Source organism: Salmo salar, chromosome 02 (genome assembly GCF_965601325.2).
Source record: "Salmo salar chromosome 02, fSalSal1, whole genome shotgun sequence".
Taxonomy (NCBI): Eukaryota; Metazoa; Chordata; class Actinopteri; order Salmoniformes; family Salmonidae; genus Salmo; species Salmo salar.
The window spans coordinates 54,323,380-54,344,787 of record NC_138292.1 but is presented as its reverse complement, the minus strand read 5'-3'; the positions used below and the strand labels follow the sequence as shown (position 1 = coordinate 54,344,787).

At 43.0% G+C, this 21,408-nt stretch overlaps 2 protein-coding genes and 1 non-coding gene across 6 annotated transcripts in view; 2 read left to right on the top strand and 1 right to left on the bottom strand.

The window, feature by feature from the left end:
• Window positions 1-420: 420 nt before the first annotated feature.
• On the top strand, window positions 421-13,934 carry LOC106585723 (nucleolar protein 11-like). Its single transcript, XM_014172269.3, has 18 exons — window positions 421-601; window positions 1,043-1,156; window positions 1,294-1,350; window positions 1,602-1,750; window positions 3,649-3,706; window positions 3,879-4,020; window positions 4,688-4,888; window positions 5,175-5,251; window positions 5,393-5,516; window positions 5,855-5,949; window positions 6,057-6,122; window positions 6,263-6,447; window positions 10,771-10,896; window positions 11,306-11,533; window positions 11,917-11,995; window positions 12,292-12,384; window positions 12,485-12,592; window positions 13,118-13,934. Exons 1-18 carry the CDS (start codon window positions 455-457, stop codon window positions 13,229-13,231), a joined length of 2,163 nt encoding a protein of 720 aa, XP_014027744.3. The 5' UTR covers window positions 421-454; the 3' UTR covers window positions 13,232-13,934.
• A 4,639-nt stretch (window positions 13,935-18,573) lies between these two features.
• trnas-aga (transfer RNA serine (anticodon AGA)) lies at window positions 18,574-18,655 on the bottom strand. The gene has a single exon. It is a non-coding gene; the product is annotated as a tRNA-Ser (tRNA).
• A 969-nt stretch (window positions 18,656-19,624) lies between these two features.
• Window positions 19,625-21,408, top strand: part of LOC106585727 (nucleosome-remodeling factor subunit BPTF) — a 50,521-nt gene continuing 48,737 nt past the window's right edge. The window contains exon 1 of one of the 4 annotated variants that reach the window (XM_082964786.1): window positions 19,625-20,422. In XM_082964786.1, coding sequence (XP_082820912.1) covers window positions 19,906-20,422 — 517 coding nt within the window. In that variant the 5' untranslated portion in view covers window positions 19,625-19,905. The remainder of the gene's footprint in view (window positions 20,423-21,408) is intronic. The other 3 variants (XM_082964783.1, XM_082964784.1, XM_082964785.1) reach the window with 3 other exon arrangements.

The window sequence follows — 21,408 nt, the reverse complement described above, 5'->3', positions numbered from 1 at the left end:
TTCCACTTCACAATAATAGCACTTACAGTTGACCGGGGCAGCTCTAGAATGGCGGAAATGTTATGAACTGACTTGTTGGAAAGGTGGAATCCAATGACAGTGCCACATTGAAAGTCACTGAGCTCTTCAGTAAGGCCATTCTACTGCCAATGTTTGTCTATGATTGCATGGCTGTGTTCTCGATTTTATACATGTGGCTGAAATAGACGAATCCGTTAATTTGAAGGGGTGTCCACATACTTTTGTATATATAGTGTATATTGAATATATACCCACAGGGGCACTGACTGCTACAGACACCACACATTACCACAACTCAATATGAAATACCATAACCTAGTCACAGGGGCGCGCTGTCTGATCTTACTGCAGTTTTCCATCTTTAAACCAAATACTCTATGGTAGACGTGCGTCAGTCTCGCGAGGTTTGCACGTTTCATTTTCTTCATCCAGCATGGCCGCGCTGTATGAGGGATTCACGTTGTGCGGACTCGTACAAACTCAAAATGCTTCAGATTCGGAAATCCAGGGAATTGAACTGGATGGAGACAGTGACCATGCCATCGTCACCGATTCCACGAGATCTGTCACTTTATACAAGGTAATATTGACCAATATAAGTGGCTGAACTGTTCAACCAGCTCAACTGATGGCACATTCGTGTCCATTGCAGTGGGGGGATCCGACGCGTTTAAAAATATAGCTAGCTACATATAACAATTGCTCCCTCTTACCAGTATTGCAATGGTGTTCATCAACTATCTAGCAACAAATCTGCGTATTCAGACGGTTTACTTGAATCAATCGACATGCACATAGGTGGACGTTAGCACACGTACTGTTCTTTCAATGGGAACAGTACTGCTAGGTAGCTGCTTGGCGTGGGTTTGTTTGGTTAACTGACGTCGTGCCACTGTCAAAAAGGTAGTCACACTAGTCTTGTATTTGAATATGAACGTAACCTACCGGAATAATATGACAAAGGTTGTGTTTGTGTTGAAAAATGCATGTGTTGTTTTCTTATGAGGTGCTGTGTTGACAGGTTTCAGACCAGAAGCCTCTGGGTAGCTGGACGGTGAAACAGGGACAGTTGTTGACTTGTCCTGCAGTGTTCAACTTTCAGACCAAGGAGTATGTAGTGGTCTCTGACAACAAGGTAACACTTGTGGACACTTTCCACAAACATAGAAACTGAACACATTTAAAACATCTGGACTTGACGATTGGACTTGATTCTTTAAATATAGTGGTTGTCTTCCTTTTGTTCATGGTCAATGAATGTTTACTCACTAGGTCATCAGAGTTTGGAAAGATGAAGACCTCAATTTAGACAAAGCATTTAAAGCAACTGTAAGTATGAGCTTCCTCTCACACACGCATACCATTTCAACCTCCTCTGCTTTGACTTTGTCAATATGGTGACATACTCTGCAAATTGCACAGTAACATGAACTGTGCCAGTGAGAGGTCATTGTACCATAATTGAATCAAATTATGCCATACGTTTCTTTTTATCTCAGGCTTTCCTCTGGCTTTAAGGTCATTTCTTGATGTCTTGCAGTTATCGGTCTTAACTAGCTCTGTGTCTGCATGTCTGTTAGGTATCTGCTGATGTATGGAGGGTCCACTCTGCCCCAGGGGAAGAACCTGTGGTGCTGTTCCAGAGAGGGGCAGTCAGACTCCTGGACTCCCTCCTCTCCGCCCCCCAACAGCCCATAGAGGATGTCCTGTCAGAGGAGGAGGTCATAAGGTCAGACAATGGACACTAGTCTGGTTTAGCGATCCGTAACCTTCGGTTTGGTTGGCTTTAGTCCCACCACTATAGAGGCCGGTTTGCGTATTCTGTTTCGGAGCCATCGATGTAAAAATATATACAGTTGAAGTCAGAAGTTTACATACACTTAGGTTGGAGTCACTCAAAACTAAGTTTTTCACCCACTCCACAAATTTCATGTTAACAAACTATAGTTTGGCAAGTCGGTTAGGGCATCTACTTTGTGCATGACACAAGTAATTTTTCCAACAATTATTTACAGACATTATTTGACCTAATTCACTGTATCACAATTCCAGTGGGTCAGACGTTTACATACACTAAGTTGACTGTGCCTTTTTACACAGCTTGGAAAATTCCAGAAAATGTTCTCATGGCTTTAGAAGCTTCTGATAGACTAATTGACATCATTTGAGTCAATTGGAGGTGTACCTGTGGATGTATTTCAAGGCCTACCTTCAAACTCAGTGCCTCTTTGCTTGACATAATGGGAAAATCAAAAGAAATCAGCCAAGAACTCAGAAAAAAATGTGTAGACCTCCATAAGTCTGGTTCATTCTTGGGAGCAATTTCCAAATGCCTGAAGGTACCACGTTCATCTGTACAAACAATAGTACACAAGTATAAACACCATGGGACCACACAGCTGTCATACCGCTCAGGAAGGAGACGCGTTCTGTCTCTTATAGATGGTGCAAATCAATCCCAGAACAACAGCAAAGGACCTTGTGAAGATGCTGGAGGAAACGGATACAAAAGTATCTATATCCACAGTAAAACGAGTCCTATATCGGCATAACCTGAAAGGCCGCTCAGCAAGGTAGAAGCCACTTCTCCAAAACCGCCATAAAAAAGCCAGACTACGGTTTGCAGCTGCACATGGGGACAAAGATTGTACTTCTTGGAGAAATGTCTTCTGGTCTGATGAAACAAAAATATAACTGTTTGGCCATAATGACCGTTATGTTTGGAGGAAAAAAGGGGAGGCTTGCAAGCCAAAGAACACCATCCCAACCGTGAAGCATGGGGGTGGCAGCATCATGTTGTGTGGGTGCTTTGCTGCAGGAGGGACTGGTGTACTTCACAAAACAGATGGCATCATGAGGGAGGAAAATGATATGGATATATTGAAGCAACGTCTCAAGACATCAGTCAGGAAGTTAAAGCTTGGCCACAAATTGGTCTTCCAAATGGACAATGACCACAAGCATACTTCCAAAGTTGTGGCCAAATGGCTTAAGGACAACAAAGTCAAGGTATTGGAGTGGCCATCACAAAGCCCTGACCTCAATCCCATAGAAAATTTGTGGGCTGGACTGAAAAAGCGTGTGCGAGCAAGGAGGCCTAGAAACCTGACTCAGTTACACCAGCTCTGTCAGGAGGAATGGGCCAAAATTCACCCAACTTAGTGTGGGAAGCTTGTGGAAGGCTACCCGACACATTTGACCCAAGTTAAACAATTTAAAGGCAATGCTACCAAATACTAATTGGGTGTATGTATACTTCTCACCCACTGGGAATGTGATGAAAGAAATAAAAGCTGAAATAAATAATTCTCTCTACTATTATTCTGACATTTCACATTCTTAAAATAAAGTGGTGATCCTAACTGACCCTGACAGGGAATTTTTACTAGGATTTAAATGTCAGGGATTGTGAACAACTGAGTTTAAATGTATTTGGCTAAGGTGTATGTAAACTTCCGACTTCAACTGTATATTGTTTTTTTTTCAACTTGCAACCATATTAAATTACAGTGAGTCAGCGACTATGGTAATTCTGTCCACATTGCTGTCAATACTTGGCTCATTTGAGTAAACAATCGTTTTTTGTGTGAGGCGCACAGTTGACAATGTCCTCATGTTACCCCCTAGGTGGAGCACCAACATCGTGGCTGAGAACCAACACTTTGTCCTCTTCACGACAGAGCAGGTAGAATATCCTTTCCTCGCGGTACACCAGTACGCTGAATAGCCGTGTACTCAATGACCTGCCACGTGCAGGCATAAACACAGCGCCATCTGCAACAAGCTATATTTTGTGCAAGTCTGAATTCTATGCCACAATGTCGTGTTTAACGTGGCTTCCCTGTTGTCCGTCACAGAAAGGGGAGCGCTGCCTTTATGTGCAGAGGCTCAACCCCAACACCCTACAGAAGTATAGGCTGGAGAGAGAAGACTCTGGAGCTCCCCCATTGAGTTTCTCTGCCTCTCTCCGGGACAAACATCTCAACCTGCTCTACCTGTGTGAGTACGGCCGTCACCTCCCTGCCAAAGTAATGTGTTAGAAATGTTCAAGTAGTAATGTTCATTCAGCTTTTTTAAGGTGGATTCTGCAGAAATCGTTCCGGCATTTCCTGGTAAAAAATTCTAATAGTTAGCCCATTTTCAGTTTGTGACAAAACAAGCGATGTGTAGAGAATCAATGTACCATCTCAAATGCTGTGAAATATCTTTTCAGTAACCAAAAATATTGTATCTTCAGCTGTTTGAAACTGGTGTACTAAACCGAAAGTAAAAGACGGGAAAACTGAACTTAAGAACAGAAAGCATAGAAATAAGCGCACATAGAACAGATGTACCACTTGGACTTGGTTTCAAAAACGTGACAGATCTATAACTCTCATTTCTATGTGAATTTGATCGGGTAGCCCAAAAAATTACATATTACAGCTTTAATGCTGATTTCACCCCCCCCCCCCCAGATAACTAGAATACTGTTGAAATGGTACTGCATTCGATAACAATGAAGCACATTACATACAATGAAATGCGGTTGTCGGTCATCATAGCTACAGCCTCATGATAGCATTTCGTTTTTTTATGAGAAACTTGCGCTCTCAGTGATGTACTGGTGACACAAGGCTATGATTGACCTGACTTGCATCTGTCTTTCTCGCTCTCTTTTTTCCAGACCCTAACGGCTGTGTGTACCAGAGTGTGGTGGCGGCGCGGGGGTATGTGGGGCTGGAGGGGGTGCAGACCCTGCCTCGTAGCCTGCGCCTGAGGCTGCCCGTGGGGGAGGGAGAGCTGGGCGCTGCCTCGGCAGTGGCCCTGGACGAAGCTCATGTGGCTGTGGTGGGGGTGCCCCATCCCTCCGCCAGGACTGGCAAAGGTAAATATCAGGTTTGGGATCAATGCCATGTCAATTCAGGAGCTAAACAGAAATGTCAGTTTTCCTCATGCGGGAAATTGGAGTTGTAGTTTACTTCATGAATTGATTGAATTATGATTCTCACGCACATTCACCCAATCCAACATCAACCCCTAGATACGTACTTTTCAAAGTTCTGATTTGACGCGTGTAAACAACATGGTGACATCTTCCCCTTGTTTGCTCGGGAGCTTTCACCACGTTGCTGACATCCAATCCTTTTTATTATTATTTTGTTCAATTTCAGATTTCCTCTGCATCTGGAATACTAATTTCCAGACTCTTCAGGCTGGTAAGGAGTTGGCGGGAAGAATCCATGGACAGGTAGGAATACTCGGAATTTGGCGTTTCATTTTTTTTTTTTGCCTCACAATCTTCAACCAAATTACTCTATACTTGTATCTTGTACTAAAGACCCGCTTCACCCCTATTTATATCAATGATCATTCCTTCATTTCCCCTCAGGTCTGGTGTTATTTGGGAAAGCTGTTTGTCCCTCATGGCAAGGCCCTCTCCGTCATTCCCTACCAGTGTCAGAAGTCTTCTCTGGCCTCGGCCCTGGGGAAACTACGACACCCCGGGATCGCAGGTAACAAGGCACTTCCTCAGTGAAACAGTCACCCGAGTGGCGTTAGTCGTCCTTGACAGTGCCTGGTTGAATCTAAAATGGCACCCTATTCCCTATACAGTGCACTGCTTTTAATACAAGTCCTAGTGTCCCTGGTCAAAAGTAGTGAATAGGAAGCCATTTCAGATGAAGCTATATCACTCCTGTTTACACGTCATTGCATATGTTTCCCTCACCTATCTAATGTACTGAATCTGTAAATGACTGTTTTGAAATTGCATCTGAAGAGCATCCCTTGAAATGTCATCTTAAACAAACAGTTTAGTGAGTTGGATTTTATTTCATTTGCGGCTTTGTAGTGTCCAAATCGTCGGTGGCTGTGCCCTCTTGGAACACCCTACTCCATGGGGATCAGACACAGGGGCCCACCAAAATAGTAGAGACCAGGAAGAGTGTAAGTTAACCTGACTTCCAGAATTGATTGACCCTAACCCTAGTACTTTTCCACCGGAATGGATTAATGTTAATTTCACCTGTTCTGATTGGTCCTCCCTTGTACAGAAGCTGAGTCGGAAGAGCCAATCAGCACAAGGCCTCACAGTGGACCAAGTACTGGAGCTTGTCAAGGTATTTTAGATCAACTATTCATTTTGCTCTTCTGTTTTGATAGTCTCAAACAGGTATTGATGTTCTATGTTGAGTGAATGTAATTGTTCTCAAGGAAATGTTGTTAGGTGTTGACTGTGGTCAATCCTCAACCCCTCCAGACTGGTCCAGTGGATGAGGTCCAGAGGGAGGTGGAGGCCCTGGTCTCCAGAGGCGATGCCCAGGACCTGCAGCTCTCGGTGGGCCAGCTGGCCTGCCACCTGGTGGCCCGAAGCCAGGCCGAGACAGCCTTCTACACTCCCGTGGCCCTGGCACAGCTGGTGCAAACACAGTGCCTTTGCCACAGGTGAGGGTGGCATTGGGTTGACTGGACCTCCTACGGCACGGGGGTATTGGTCCTTTGGACAGGGAGGTTATCAGAATGATGGGCTATATTGGGTGCGTGGTAGTAGTGTTGGTGCCATCCACTTGTTATGCAAGTTGGGGTGTGTGTCTTGCCTCCATCCTCACCGATCTAGCAAGACATCAGTGTTCAAGTACGTGAGACCGGTCTCGAGACCACATTTTGAGTGTGTCTTTGTCGGATACATTTGCACTCGGTCTTGACTCGGTCTCGGACAGTGAGCCTCATAATTTCTTCCTGAGACCAGCGGAGTAAAAAACTCAGAATTATCAGCTTCTATCCAGTAAGCACATAGAACTGCTTCACCAGGCCAAATATATACACTCCTTTCTGGAAACATGAATACCTGAAGTCTTTATATCTATTATAGACCTGTTTGCGCAGTGGTGAACCTATAGGCCTCCAGTGTGTGACGGTGGTGAACCTATAGGCCTCCAGTGTGAGAGAACAGGTTAATGATGCTGAAAGGTAAACAACTGTAATACCAGCACACATGTAGGAGTGTGTGCTCTTTTAAAAGGGCCAGTGGTGTAGTGGAGGCTATATGCCATATAAGCACTTTTTTTTCCAATTTTATTTTTATGGCCGTTGCGTGTACTCCCTTAATCCCCACTGATGCAAAGTAGTGTAGTGGATGTACATACAGTGGGGGGGGGGAAGTATTTGATCCCCTGCTGATTTTGTACGTTTGCCCATTTACAAAGAAATGATCAGTCTATCATTTTAATGGTAGGTTTATTTGAACCGTGAGAGACAGAATAACAACAAAAAAATCCAGAAAAACGCATATCAAAAATGTTATAAAATGATTTGCATTTTAATGAGGGAAATAAGTATTTGACCCCTCTGCAAAACATGACTTAGTACTTGGTGGCAAAACCCTTGTTGGCAATCACAGAGGTCAGACGTTTCTTGTAGTTGGCCACCAGGTTTGCACACATCTCAGGAGGGATTTTGTCCCACTCCTCTTTGCAGATCTTTGGCAACTCGAACCTGACGTTTGGCAACTCGAACCTTCAGCTCCCTCCACAGATTTTCTATGGGATTAAGGTCTGGAGACTGGCTAGGCCACTCCAGGACCTTAATGTGCTTCTTCTTGAGCCACTCCTTTGTTGCCTTGGCTGTGTGTTTTGGGTCATTGTCATGCTGGAATACCCATCCCGACCCATTTTCAATGCCCTGGCTAAGGAAAGGAGGTTCTCACCCAAGATTTGACGGTTCATGGCCCCGTCCATCGTCCCTTTGATGCGGTGAAGTTGTCCTGTCCCCTTAGCAGAAAAACACCCCCAAAGCATAATGTTTCCACCTCCATGTTTGACGGTGGAGATGGTGTTCTTGGGGTCATAGGCAGCATTCCTCCTCCTCCAAACACTGCGAGTTGAGTTGATGCCAAAGAGCTCCATTTTGGTCTCATCTAACCACAACACTTTCACCAGTTGTCCTCTGAATCATTCAGATGTTCATTGGCAAACTTCAGACGGGCATGTATGTGTGCTTTCTTGAGCAGGGGGACCTTGCGGGCGCTGCAGGATTTCAGTCCTTCACGGCGCAGTGTGTTACCAATTGTTTTCTTGGTGACTATGGTCCCAGCTGCCTTGAGATCATTGACAAGATCCTCCCGTGTAGTTCTGGGCTGATTCCTCACCGTTCTCATGATCATTGCAACTCCACGAGGTGAGATCTTGCATGGAGCCCCAGGCCGAGAGAGATTGACAGTTCTTTTGTGTTTCTTCCATTTGCGAATAATCGCACCAACTGTTGTCACCTTCTCACCAAGCTACTTGGCGATGGTCTTGTAGCCCATTCCAGCCTTGTGTAGGTCTACAATCCTGTCCCTGACATTCTTGGAGAGCTCTTTGGTCTTGGCCATGGTGGAAAGTTTGGAATCTGATTGATTGATTGCTTCTGTGGACAGGTGTCTTTTATACAGGTAACAAGCTGAGATTAGGAGCACTCCCTTTACGAGTGTGCTCCTAATCTCAGCTCGTTACCTGTATAAAAGACACCTGGGAGAAAGAAATCTTTCTGATTGAGAGGGGGTCAAATACTTATTTCCCTCATTAAAATGCAAATCAATTTATAACATTTTTGACATGTGTTTTTCTGGATATTTTTGTTGTTATTCTGTCTCTCACGGTTCAAATAAACCTACCATTAAAATTATAGACTGATCCTTTTTGTCAGTGGGCAAACGTACAAAATCAGCAGGGGATCAAATACTTTTTTCCCCCCACTGTACGACTTATCAGTTATGTTGTACAATAGAGAAATCATGCACAGAGTAGCCTAGAATTTCGCAAATCAAGTGAAATATATTAATATGCACGCCACACCCATAGCCAGGTTTCAGCGGAATATCATCTGCGGGGAACAAGAGTGCACAGTTCTCCACTGGTTTTGGCATGGAGCAGCTCAGAAGAATGACATTAGTAGCCGGTAGGGTAGGTAGGAAAGATGTTTAAAAGTATGATAAATACCAGGAAATGCTAACTAAAACAACAATGTGTATACAAACCAGGTATTGGTCTGACGTGTTGGTTAGTAGGCTATTTGTGATGTGCAGTTCAGTCATCATGCCCTGTTTGCATCAGGGGTGGTGTGGGCCTGGGTGGACACAGGTCCATCCAATCAGATTGAGCTGAGAAACAATACATTATTATTCAAAAAATACTCCTCAGTATCCCTTACCCCCACAAAATATCCTAGATCACGTTTTTGTTTTTCTATTAGAAAAGGTGTGATTTATAGTGGTAAACTGAAAAATATATAGGAAAACATTTTTTAAAAACGTAGCAAACAGGATTTTTTTACACAGGGTACCTTTCCTTCGCTGGGCAGGCCACTTGTGATTTTTTTGTTGTTGTAGCAAAATGTGAGTATTCTCCGGTTACCATTACACCACCACATAGGGCAGATGGAAAGACGGCAGTCACACATTTTTATTTAGCTAGGTAAGTCGGTTAAGAATTATTTCTTATTTACACACAGCATGGTGTTAAAGGATAAGCAGTCTATAAACGTGGATATAATAAGCCAGTAGATCCTAATCATGAGAATACAAAAACACAACCGTTAGGCTAATGCACAACTATTACTCCCCGTTGCATAAACGTTTCATGTTTAGCACACAAAGTAACCTGCCACCTAATGTTTAAATGTAACAATGTTTCACATGTTAGTTATATTCTTAGAGATTGCTAACAGCAAGTGAGCTGCAATAAAAATTCAAAATAAATCCACTCACCAGATGATGATCATTTCAAACTTAACTTCATGTAGAAAGTTATTATTGAAAAGGGAGAAGCTAACAAATTAGGAACAACATCTTCTTTGATAACACCTGCTGCAGCCTCTGCAACTAGTCTCCAACAAAAGATTGCTAGCTAGACCGTGGGAAAACTTCTGCTCCTTATTGTACAGTGGCCGGTTGGCCTTTGAGAAGGCAGACGTTACCATACGTTTTTTTTGTAAAAACGGTCCCACCTATTACAAGTCAAAATTTGGTTGGTTGATTAAACTGTCACTCCAAAATGTTGCCCCTAATACAGTTGAATGGCAGATGCCTTCTATCTAGTTTGATTGCCTAGCCAATGGCTTGTCTTAGCTAGATTTATCTCACCGGAGACCACAAAAAAGAATCGTGATTGGATCTTTTTTTTTCTTTCTCTTCAGTGTTAACCTTTCCATTCCAACAGAATCTGAAGAGATTAAATCAGAACATCACTGAAAAGAATGTAATTAGAATTATTGTTATAATTATTTTATAAATCCTTTGGTGTAAAAGGCCCTTTGTTCCCCACTGTGTTTGAGTTAGTAATAATTTGTAGAGTGGCTCTATTCCCTCAGCATGCATTTTGTAACTTCTGAATGTATAAAGAATCCATATGGTGTTCTGAAATATGAACACAGAAATACTGGACATTTTGAACTGATGATTTGACGAAATTACAATCATGGTCTTGAATTTGACTTTTTCGTGGCTCGGTCTTGACTCGGACCGCTTGTCACCCTCCTGGTCTAAGTCTTGACAAAGTCTCCCCCCTAATCCGGTTTTGGACTTTTCTCTCCAGGCTTGGTCTTGAATCGGTCTCGCTTTAGGTGGTCTCGAACACTGCAAGAAATCATAGATAAAGACATTATGGTGGGTGGGTACCTATCAGTAGCAATGAAGGAAAGAATACTAGGAAAGGAAGCTTTTTGTAGTATTTTCCAGTCTTTTGTTGAGTCCCTTGGTTTGGTTCTGACGTGTTCTGTGTCTTTCTGCAGCGTGTGTCCCGACCTCCTGCTGCTGGCCCTGGAGCACAAGGACTACTTTCTGTGTCAGCTCTGCCTGCAGCTCTTCCCAGACATCCCTGAGGTGGTCACGTGTGCCTGCCTCAAAACCTTCATCAGGTCAGTCTAACTCGATAGTGTATGGGGCGTCTTTTGAAACAACCTATACGTTGTGAGTAAGATGCGTTCTGGTGAAGCTCAGGCTAGTGTTTCCTACCAGTGCAGGAGCATGGTTATGTAATTGTTGGCCTAATTGTTGTGCTCTCTTTTGATGGTTGAAGTTTCTATTCATTGTGTACAATGCATAATTTTTCCACCACATTGTGAACCAAGCGGTCTCTTTTGTGGCTGTGTATTGCTTTTTAAATTATGCTTATTTTGAAGTGCTTTATTTCTAGAACTTGTTTTGTTTGAACCATTTCCAGTACTTCCTAGTCTTGTTCCTGTAAATACAATAATTTGTCAACTCATATAAATACCCTGAAATCAGGATTGTTGTTGTAACGGCCGTGTGTCACTCTCCCTCAAGTGTGCCAGACGGCGACGTGGAGATGGTCAGTCTGGAGCCGGACAGCGTGTCCTTCATGGAGGGCCTGGTGGCGGCGGGGGCCCGGGGGGGCCAACAGAACGGCTTCAGCCCGCCTCTGTTTGAGGAGGACAGCTGTGACGCCAACCACCAGCCCAAACCTCCCCAGGATAAGAAGGCCACACTGCAGCTAGAGGCCTGTCCTGTGGGTCTACACAAGGCTGTGCTACTGTATCCTTTTGTATAGTCTGGACAATCATTTCACTGAACACTAATCCATTGCAAGACTACAGTAATATCTGCTTATGGCATTATTGATTGAACAGTGTATTTGATAGACGCACATTGACACACAGAATCATCAATAGTCAGAGGGATTGAACCAACACAAGGCTGTTACTGTATCCTCTCACTATAGGTTTGTTGAGTTGGTTGTTTCGTTGAATTGTTCATTAATGGGGATAGGTAAAATTAAATAACAATTACACATTTCATTGTCAACAGTCGGCTGCAATGCACCATAATGTTTACCTTGCGCTAATATACAGCACCAGTCCATAGAAATGACTCTTAAACCTGTGTGGAGGTGTTATAACTTAACTGTGCTGCTATAGTAATGAGGTCCTGCAGACGCCGTACAGTGACAACTTCCTGCTCCCCCACCTGAAGGACCTCGATACTCAGCAGGTTATTGTGAGTAGATACCTGTGTCTCATCTCCTTGACAATATGCCATCGTTGGATCAATTCCATTTCATTCGTCGATTCGGGAAGTAAATTCCAATTCCAGTCTTTCTCATTGAAGAACAGTAAAATGTGAATATTTGTTTACTTCCTGAATTGACTGAAATTGATTTGGAATTGACTGTAATCCTGCAATATACCATGGTGTTTTTTTTCTATTTACTACCAATTTATGTATTGCAGTTAGCTATGAGGATGCATTGAAAGACTGATGGTTGCATCCTTCTGTTTCCTTTCCTCTTCTAGCTCTTTCTTCAGTACCTCCAGTTTGTCTATTTGAAATATTCCCAAGACGTGTACACACAAACGCCAGGTTTGAGATCGCCCACGATGACACAGGTTGGTACATGGAAGCTTTAAAGTTATACAAAAGGTGAATGCATATAATTATATTTTATAGCATTAACTTAATGTGTGTATTCTGAATTTCCTTTTCTAGATCATTGACTGGGTGTGCTTGTTGTTGGATGCTCATTTTACAGTCTTGGTCATGACTCCTGATGCCAAAGGATTGCTGTCAAATCTCCAAAGCTTTGTCAAGTCCCAGGTATATGCTTGCTCTTTGATCCAAATGATATTTGAGCATTTTTGTCATAATGGTTCCCTTGATAACAACTAGTGTCATTTGTTTGTTTTTATTTCCGTGATAATGAAACCCGTTGAGGCACCCAGGGAGGAATGTTTACCTCTTCAGTGGTTCAAACTGGAAATGCAAGTGTTGCAATTATAAATGCTAGCCGTTTTATGTCAGAACTTCACAAAGGTTTTATGCGTTTTATGACGTTGCTACGAGATCGACGATATTAGGATGAGCACGATGCAAGACTTTGCTGACACACAGAGTATCTGCGCATGTGCACTGGTTCGCTCCACCGTTACAAAACGTGCTAGCTACGGGACCGACCCAGCTCAGGAGTTCAGCCACACGCTTCAACGCTCTTATTTGTTGCAGAAATTGACACACTACTGCTATTTACTTGGTGCATCTACTTCATCTCGCTGACGCACATGCTGTATATGGTTCTTTGTTGTAAGGGTTAGTTTAACGTCTATCCCCATCTATCCATTCCAGGTGAAACTGTTCTCTGAACTGGGGAAGATCGAGAGCAGCCTTCAAGAGCTCCACAAAATGAAGCTGTCGAAGGACATCAGCCAGTACTCCATAGAAGTCATTGAGCTGTTTTAGACTATATTTACAGATTATTTCTAATCAAACTCTGCCGTTGACCTTCTCTCCCCATTTTCTCTCGGTCAGTTGCATCGTTGTGTTCCACTTTGTATTTGGTCCACTACCAAAAGGTCCATGGTTCAACTGCTGTATCATACCTACCTACTGTAGATGCCTACACTGGTCCCAGATCTGCTTGTGCTTTCAACGGTGAGCATAGGAGTTGGCTGAGCAGCGCCCAAACAGATCTGGGATCAGTCTAGTAGATTCCCAGATGTGTAGAGAAAATGATTCTCTAGTTCTGAACTGTGCCATTGATGAGGCCTAGGTCCCTATAGCCATGTGATTTGTATTTGTCTGTATAATCTGAGGGTGTGTGTAGTAGAAATATTTGCTAATATGAATTATGTAAACGATATAGTCCAATGATATTGCAACATTGTATAGATATTTTTAACCTATGAAACATACTGCCCCTTTTATAGGAATATACAAAATACTGACGTGTCTAGAAATGGGACTCAACCTTCCATATGGTTGACAATCTTGTGGTTAAATGTTGTATTTCCTGAAGGCTATTTGGACTGTGAATAACTGTACATCTCCCAATCACATTGTAGTATAGCATGTTTTCTATAGATACAATTTGTGTTGCATTCTAACAAAGTAAATTCTGAATTAATATGACAGTATTTGTATTAAAAATAACCAATGCACAAAATTGTCCTTGTCCCATCATGAATGGTTATATGTATGTCTAAGGTAAGATGACATGATACCATATACAAAAGTTTTGTGGACACCCCTTCAAATTAGTGGATTTGGCTATTTCAGCCGTACCTGTTGCTGACAGGCAGGGGCGCAAGTTAGATTTTAAAAGTGGGGGGGGGGGGGGGGTAATATATACTGCTCAAAAAAATAAAGGGAACACTTAAACAACACAATGTAACTCCAAGTCAATCACACTTCTGTGAAATCAAACTGTCCACTTAGGAAGCAACACTGATTGACAATAAATTTCACATGCTGTTGTGCAAATGGAATAGACAACAGGTGGAAATTATAGGCAATTAGCAAGACACCCCCAATAAAGGAGTGGTTCTGCAGGTGGTAACCACAGACCACTTCTCAGTTCCTATGCTTCCTGGCTGATGTTTTGGTCACTTTTGAATGCTGGCGGTGTTTTCACTCTAGTGGTAGCATGAGACGGAGTCTACAACCCACACAAGTGGCTCAGGTAGTGCAGCTCATCCAGGATGGCACATCAATGCGAGCTGTGGCAAGAAGGTTTGCTGTGTCTGTCAGCGTAGTGTCCAGAGCATGGAGGCGCTACCAGGAGACAGGCCAGTACATCAGGAGATGTGGAGGAGGTCGTAGGAGGGCAACAACCCAGCAGCAGGACCGCTACCTCCGCCTTTGTGCAAGGAGGAGCAGGAGGAGCACTGCCAGAGCCCTGCAAAATGACCTCCAGCAGGCCACAAATGTGCATGTGTCTGCTCAAACGGTCAGAAACAGACTCCATGAGGATGGTATGAGGGCCCGACGTCCACAGGTGGGGGTTGTGCTTACAGCCCAACACCGTGCAGGACGTTTGGCATTTGCCAGAGAACTCCAAGATTGGCAAATTCGCCACTGGCGCCCTGTGCTCTTCACAGATGATAGCAGGTTCACACTGAGCACGTGACAGACGTGACAGAGTCTGGAGACGCCGTGGAGAATGTTCTGCTGCCTGCAACATCCTCCAGCATAACCGGTTTGGCGGTGGGTCAGTCATGGTGTGGGCAGGGGCGAAAATCTGATATCAACTTTGGGGGGGACAATTACATGAAATTTTCTCAAGAGCAATTCCTGAGGGGGACACCAAAAGTAGTGCTGTAACACATAGCCTACATTGTAATATGGTAAATGTATATTGAGGAACCAAATAAATAAGGTGTTTGCCGTACTCCTAACTACCGGTACCCAAAACTACACAACTGCTCACAACAGCAATACCATTGCCTTTAACAAATCTTAGTTCAGTCACCAGTTTAAATTAAGAGTGGGGGTATCCATGGCATTTTCCAATTATGTTCCTATTTTACAAGTAAAAAAAATGGAGAACCTTTCATAATGTTGCCAAACAAAGACTCAACAAACTTACCTGAGACTCCCTGTCTCTGCCAGTCTGTCCCTGCATATCTGTCCCCAACTCTGCTGTCTGTGTGCCATCTGTTGCCTGCTCTGCCTAATGACATCATTGTGAAACATTTCCATTAGAATTTCATTTCTTTCTTATGAACATTTTATCAACTAGTCTTTGAGATATTAGGCTACTAGGGTTCTTACTTTGCGTTTTGGTGTACTGAAAAATACTCTGATGTCCGTCTTTTATTTTTCTGCCATTTTTCTACCTGGCTGGCTGGCTACACACACACACACAGTGTGTAGGTTATTTACAGTAGGAGATGGGCTTCTATCATCTTATCTTTTATCATTCTATTTGGGCTTCGATCTAAAAGGTAGCTAGCAAATTTTAAACGGATTAAAATGACAAGAGTTGACAGCTGTATGAGTTCACCATTTACACAACATATGCTGCAACCTTTTGTAATTTTAATAGTTTGTTTCATATTGGCTGGCTTCCAACAATAGCTGAATTTGCAAAGCTAGCGAGCACCAATTCAGTTTCAGTGGTGTTTGCTATAATCTTTTCTACCCGGGTTAAATAAAATAAATAAATAAAAGTTCCCTTGCGACAATTTAGCTTTTGCAACGAGACCATTAAATATATTTAAGACAATGGTAGAAGAGAATGTAGTTCTGTTCAGTTTGGACTTCAGTTTATCGCTAACCTTATCACAGGGTCTTTGAAGCACTAACTAACATCATCTGCATGCTGATCTCGGAATAAATTGACGATAGCAAAGATTCCATCTTTGACGAGGCCACATAAATGGAATAGGTACTAGCTAGCTTAATAGTTCATATTTGTGCGCTAGCTCTGCATATTCAGCTAGTGTGTGTGCACAATTGACAGGATTAACCTCAGGTTGATCCACCTTGCCTGTGGCTCAAACCATTGTGAGGAAAAGGGTGGGGGGTTCGCAATCTTTTGAAACTTAAAAACGCGCTATTAAGTGTCTATAATCAGCACAATTGCTTTCATTGCGTATTATTAATATTATTTAAATGACATAGTTATGTTTCAGTGATATATTGGGGGGGACAAATCATATTTTTCCCAGGATTTCCGCCCCTGGGTGTGGGGTGGCATTTCTTTAGGGGACCGCACAGCCCTCCATGTGCTCGCCAGAGGTAGCCTGACTGCCATTAGGTACCGAGATGAGATCCTCAGACCCCTTGTGAGACCATATGCTGGTGCGGTTGGCCCTGGGTTCCTCCTAATGCAAGACAATGCTAGACCTCATGTGGCTGGAGTGTGTCAGCAGTTCCTGCAAGAGGAAGGCATTGATGCTATGGACTTGCCCGCCCGTTCCCCAGACCTGAATCCAATTGAGCACATCTGGGACATCATGTCTCGCTCCATCCACCAACGCCACGTTGCACCACAGACTGTCCAGGAGTTGGCGGATGCTTGTTATTTTAGTGTTCCCTTTTTTTTTTAACAGTATATATATATACAAATTTTATAATTTTATAAATATATATATATCACATGCCAATGATAAAACTGTGGGGGACAAAATACAATTTTAGAATGTGGGTCCCACCGTCCCCAATGAAAGTTGGGCCCCTGATGACAGGTGGATAGGATCGAGCCGCAGCCATGCAATCGCCATTGGCGGTAGAATGACCTTACTGAAGAGCTCAGTGACTTTTAATGTGGCACAGTCATAAGATGCCACCTTTCAAACAAGTCAATTTGTCAAATTTATGCCCTGATAGAGCTTCCCCGGTTAACTGTAAGTGCTGTTATTGTAAAGTGGAGACATCTAGGAACAACAGCGGCTTAGCCGCAAAGTGGTAGGCCACAACCTCATAGAACAGGACCGCTGAAGCGGGTAAAAATCATCTGTCCTCTGTTTTAACACTGACTACCAAGTTCCAAACTGCCTCTGGAAGCAACGTCAGCACAAGAACTGTTCGAGAGCTTCATGAAATGGGGTTCCTGCCCCAATGCGTAGTTCCAACTGTAAAGTTTGGTGGAGGAGGAATCATGGTCTGGGGCTCTTTTTCATGGTTTCGGGCTAGGCCCCTTAGTTCCAGTGACGGGAAATCTTAACGTTACATAATAAATCTAATTATATTTTTCACATGCGCCAAATACAGCCTTACAGTGAAATGCTTACTTACAAGCCTTTCAACCAACAATACAGTTTTAAGAAAAAAAAGTGTTAAGTAAAAAATAAAAGTAACAAATAATTAAAGAGCAGCAGTAAAATAACAATAGCGAGGTTGTATACAGGGGGTACCGGTACAGAGTCAATGTGCAGGGGCACCGGTTAGTCAAGGTAATTGAGGTAATATGTACATGTAGGCAGAGTTAAAGTGACTATGAATAGAAAATAAACAGAGAGTAGCAGCAGCATACAAGCCATTTGATTAGCTGTTCAGGAGTCTTATGGCTTGGGGTTAGAAGCTGTTGGGAAGTCTTTTGGACCTAGACTTGGCACTCCGGCACCGCTTGCCGTGCGGTAGCAGAGAGAACAGCCTATGAATGCAATGACATTCTAGACTATTCTGTGCTTTCAACTTTGTGGCAATAGTTTGGGGAAGGCCCTTTCCTGTTTCAGCACGAAAATGCCCCCGTACACAGAACAAGGTCCATACAGAAATGGTTTGTCGAGATCAGTGTGGAAGAACTTGACTGGCCTGCGCAGCACCCTGACCTCAAGCCCATCAAACACCTTTGGGATCAATTGGAACGATGACTGCGAGCCAGGCCTAATCGTCCAACATCAGTGCCCAACCTCACTTATGCTCTTGTGGCTGAATTGGAAGCAGGTCACCGCAGCAATGTTCTAACTTTGTGGAAAGCTTTCCCAGGCTGCTATAGCAGCAAAGGGGGAACAAACTCCATTTTAATGCTCATGCTTTGGAATGAGATGTTCGAAAAGAAGGTGTCCACATACTTTTGGTCATGTAGTGTATGTCATTTAGATATCCACATCAATATTTTTTTGCAATACCGCTAAAGGCTACGTGGAACATGCAACCAGAAAATTAAGTATTTATTTTTGAACACTTGGAGGTGCCCTTTTCCATTGTGTTGTACCGCCTTTTGCATGAAGACCGTAGGTAATATCAAGACATTAATTACATTCAAATTGACGTAACAAATGTTTTGTTGAAAGATTTGGGTATTAAAAGTTGTACCCTTTAGAGGGAAACTTCCAGTTTACATCGTCAAAAGAAATCGTTGTCGGCAGGATTCGAACCTGCGCGGGAAGATCCCAATGGATTTCTAGTCCATCGCCTTAACCACTCGGCCACGACAACTTGATACTGTATACAATAAATTACTACCAATTTAACCCATACCCATGTTAAACCTGCTATCATTTATCGTTTTTAAGACCGTTAGCTATTTTTTGAACGACCGTTCACTTTGCTGGCTGCTTCTATTGAAAATGTAGCTATAACATCGAAATAATTAGACTTCTTCCTGCTGGAGTTAATAAAGCAATGTGCTTGCTTTAAAGAGAAAAGCCTTGGCATAGACAAACTACAGAGAGCAGGCACCAGTACACCAGACGTATTAGGCCTGATCTAAATAGGCTACATTTGAGAGCATAAACCATAGACCGTAATTAAACATAATGTAGCTAGACCCTATCATAAGAGAGGGATTTAGGAACCATTGCAGCAACAAAGAGAAAAAAAGAAACAATGTTGCACCACAACTGCGACATTGGTAGGTTATGTCACCATCATCCCATGGTGATGGACCTATTCGGGTGTTCTTCGTTCTGATCCAGAATGTTGAATGACCTCTTCATAATATCCGCTGTGTGCATCAATATTTTTTTAAATAAATGCATACAATTATCCAATGCAATACACAATATATTATGAGTATTTTTTGCCATTAAAATAAGTTTATTGAATAACCCCACTCATTAGCAAAATTACAAATGGAGTGTCTTTGATAATAGCAACAAATCAACTGCCAATACCTACATGATTTAAATGTTGACATATAGTGAACTTCTCCCTAATATGTGCTGTAACTCTGGAACTGACTTAACAACAACTTGGTTTCATGATTCTGATCTTTCCTGTGTCTGACTACATATGCTTGCCTACATTCTGGCTAGAACGACGACGTCAGCTGCAAATTGACAACGCTGTTACATTGTAATAAGTCCATGTTTTCTTGATTTGTATGAATTGACATGACAAGTGAACGTAAATAAACAATCGTGGAGGCATCACGTTTGCATGGATAACACATTTTATGAACTAAATGCGTCTACTGTAGAATAGTAGTCACGTGACCTCCATACAGGGCCTGCTGTCTGTTTTCAGTGGAGGGAGAGATCCGAAGAAAAATGGCGACTGCAGGCGACCTAAAGCGGGACGCCGGCCATTCTATTTGAACTTTCTACTAAAAATTGAGCCCGGGGCTTGGTGGGGCTAATTGAGACTATCGCGACGTTGGTTAGGGTTTCCGAGGGTGCCCGTTTTTTCGGGTTTGCGTGGACTAGTCGCGCGCTAAAATTGAAATAAAAAATAATACATCTGCTACAATGCGAGGGAGAAGAGGAAGGCCGCCTAAACAGGCAGCGGAGATGCAAGAGGTTTCCCCTGGGCCAGTTCGCGGTTCGAGAGGTAGAGGGAGAGGTAGCCGTGGTAGGGGAAGGGGCCGAGGACGTGGCCGCGGACGAGGTTCGGTGGTGGATACCGGTGATACAGAAATTCATCGGAGAGAAAACTACCATTCGTCCAGGGGCCGGGGGAAAGTTGGAGCAGCGACGACATCGCGGGGCAGAGGAAGAGGCAGGGGTTCGAGAGGCGGTCGCGGCAGCAGGGGGAGACCGCCACTGTGCAAGGTGGTCTACGATGACAATAGCGACGAGGAAGAGGATAATATTAGTTTGAGGTCGGAGGAAGACGAACTTTTACACGAGAATCCCTCAGACTACGAAGAGGAGGCCGTGGACAATGAGTCCGATTTTCTGGAAGAATTACCAGAGGAGGATGATGCTAGCTACTGTACAGAGAGCAGCTTTCGGAGCCATGATAGCACGCACGGCAGCACTCCAGGTACGTTTGCTTGCAATTTAGAAGCATTTTTCAAATGCACGCCAAAGTGTTACCGTTTTTATTTAGCACATTTGGTAAGCAAGCTGCATTGTTCAAAATGGAGATTGCACTCATAAACAGGCCTTTGTTTAGGAGCTCCAGTGATCGTTTGCTAGTTCCCGCACAGTGAACACTACTGTCGCCTCGCATGTTTTCTGTTATAAAAAAATCTGCAACTTTCGGCAAAAATTAACACGCATTTGACGATGGGGATTATTGTAAACACGGAATTGTTCATTTGCATAATTGCACTATTTTGCATACAACATTATTTGCCGAGGCGTTAGTTAAAGATAAATATTTAGCTACTTTCCATTCATTAATTTAGCAATACCCGTCAACAAGCATGCCATGCTGCACTATCTGCCTACAAAATTTCACGTTCAGATTTATACCATTTGTTTTATTACTGCGCGTGCGTTTTTGATACTTTGTCGCGTTGCCTTGCACGGCATGAATATACCTTTATACAGTTCCTGTAGTAGATGTAAACAATAAATGCGCAGTTTAATCAACTACTTGTAATTTATCCCCCTCCCTTAAATTAAACCGTTTTTTTCCCTTCAGAAAATCAAGTGTTGCGATATATTTCGCGAGATTGTGGTCAAATCAGGTTGACAAGGACATCATCGCAAGGCCCTTTTGTTTTGAAAAGAGGCGCTCTAATTTCACCTGTTGCAGCTTTAACTCATTATAATATCACGTACTAAATTGTACGGTAACCATAGCAAAGCCAATCTATCAATGTAAACGAGCAAGAGCAAAGGCAAACTCCTTTGAAAAATAATTGTTGAACTGTAAAGTCAATAGTTTTGTTCTTGCATAATGTCTAATCATTCATGTACTTTGGACTTCGCATAGTCAGTTTTCAAGCCATTTATGGAATATTAAGGAACCGTTTTGTAATTCAATGCAGAATTATATTTCCATAAAATGATAGATTTATT

What these genes read in the sequence shown, in the direction of transcription:
- LOC106585723 (XM_014172269.3), top strand. Translation starts at nt 455, where the DNA reads ATGGCCGCGCTGTATGAGGGATTCACGTTGTGCGGACTCGTACAAACT. An exon ending in ACAAAGCATTTAAAGCAACT is followed by an intron (nt 1,351 to 1,601) that starts GTAAGTATGAGC and finishes CATGTCTGTTAG; the next exon opens with GTATCTGCTGATGTATGGAG. An exon ending in TCTCAACCTGCTCTACCTGT is followed by an intron (nt 4,021 to 4,687) that starts GTGAGTACGGCC and finishes TCTTTTTTCCAG; the next exon opens with ACCCTAACGGCTGTGTGTAC.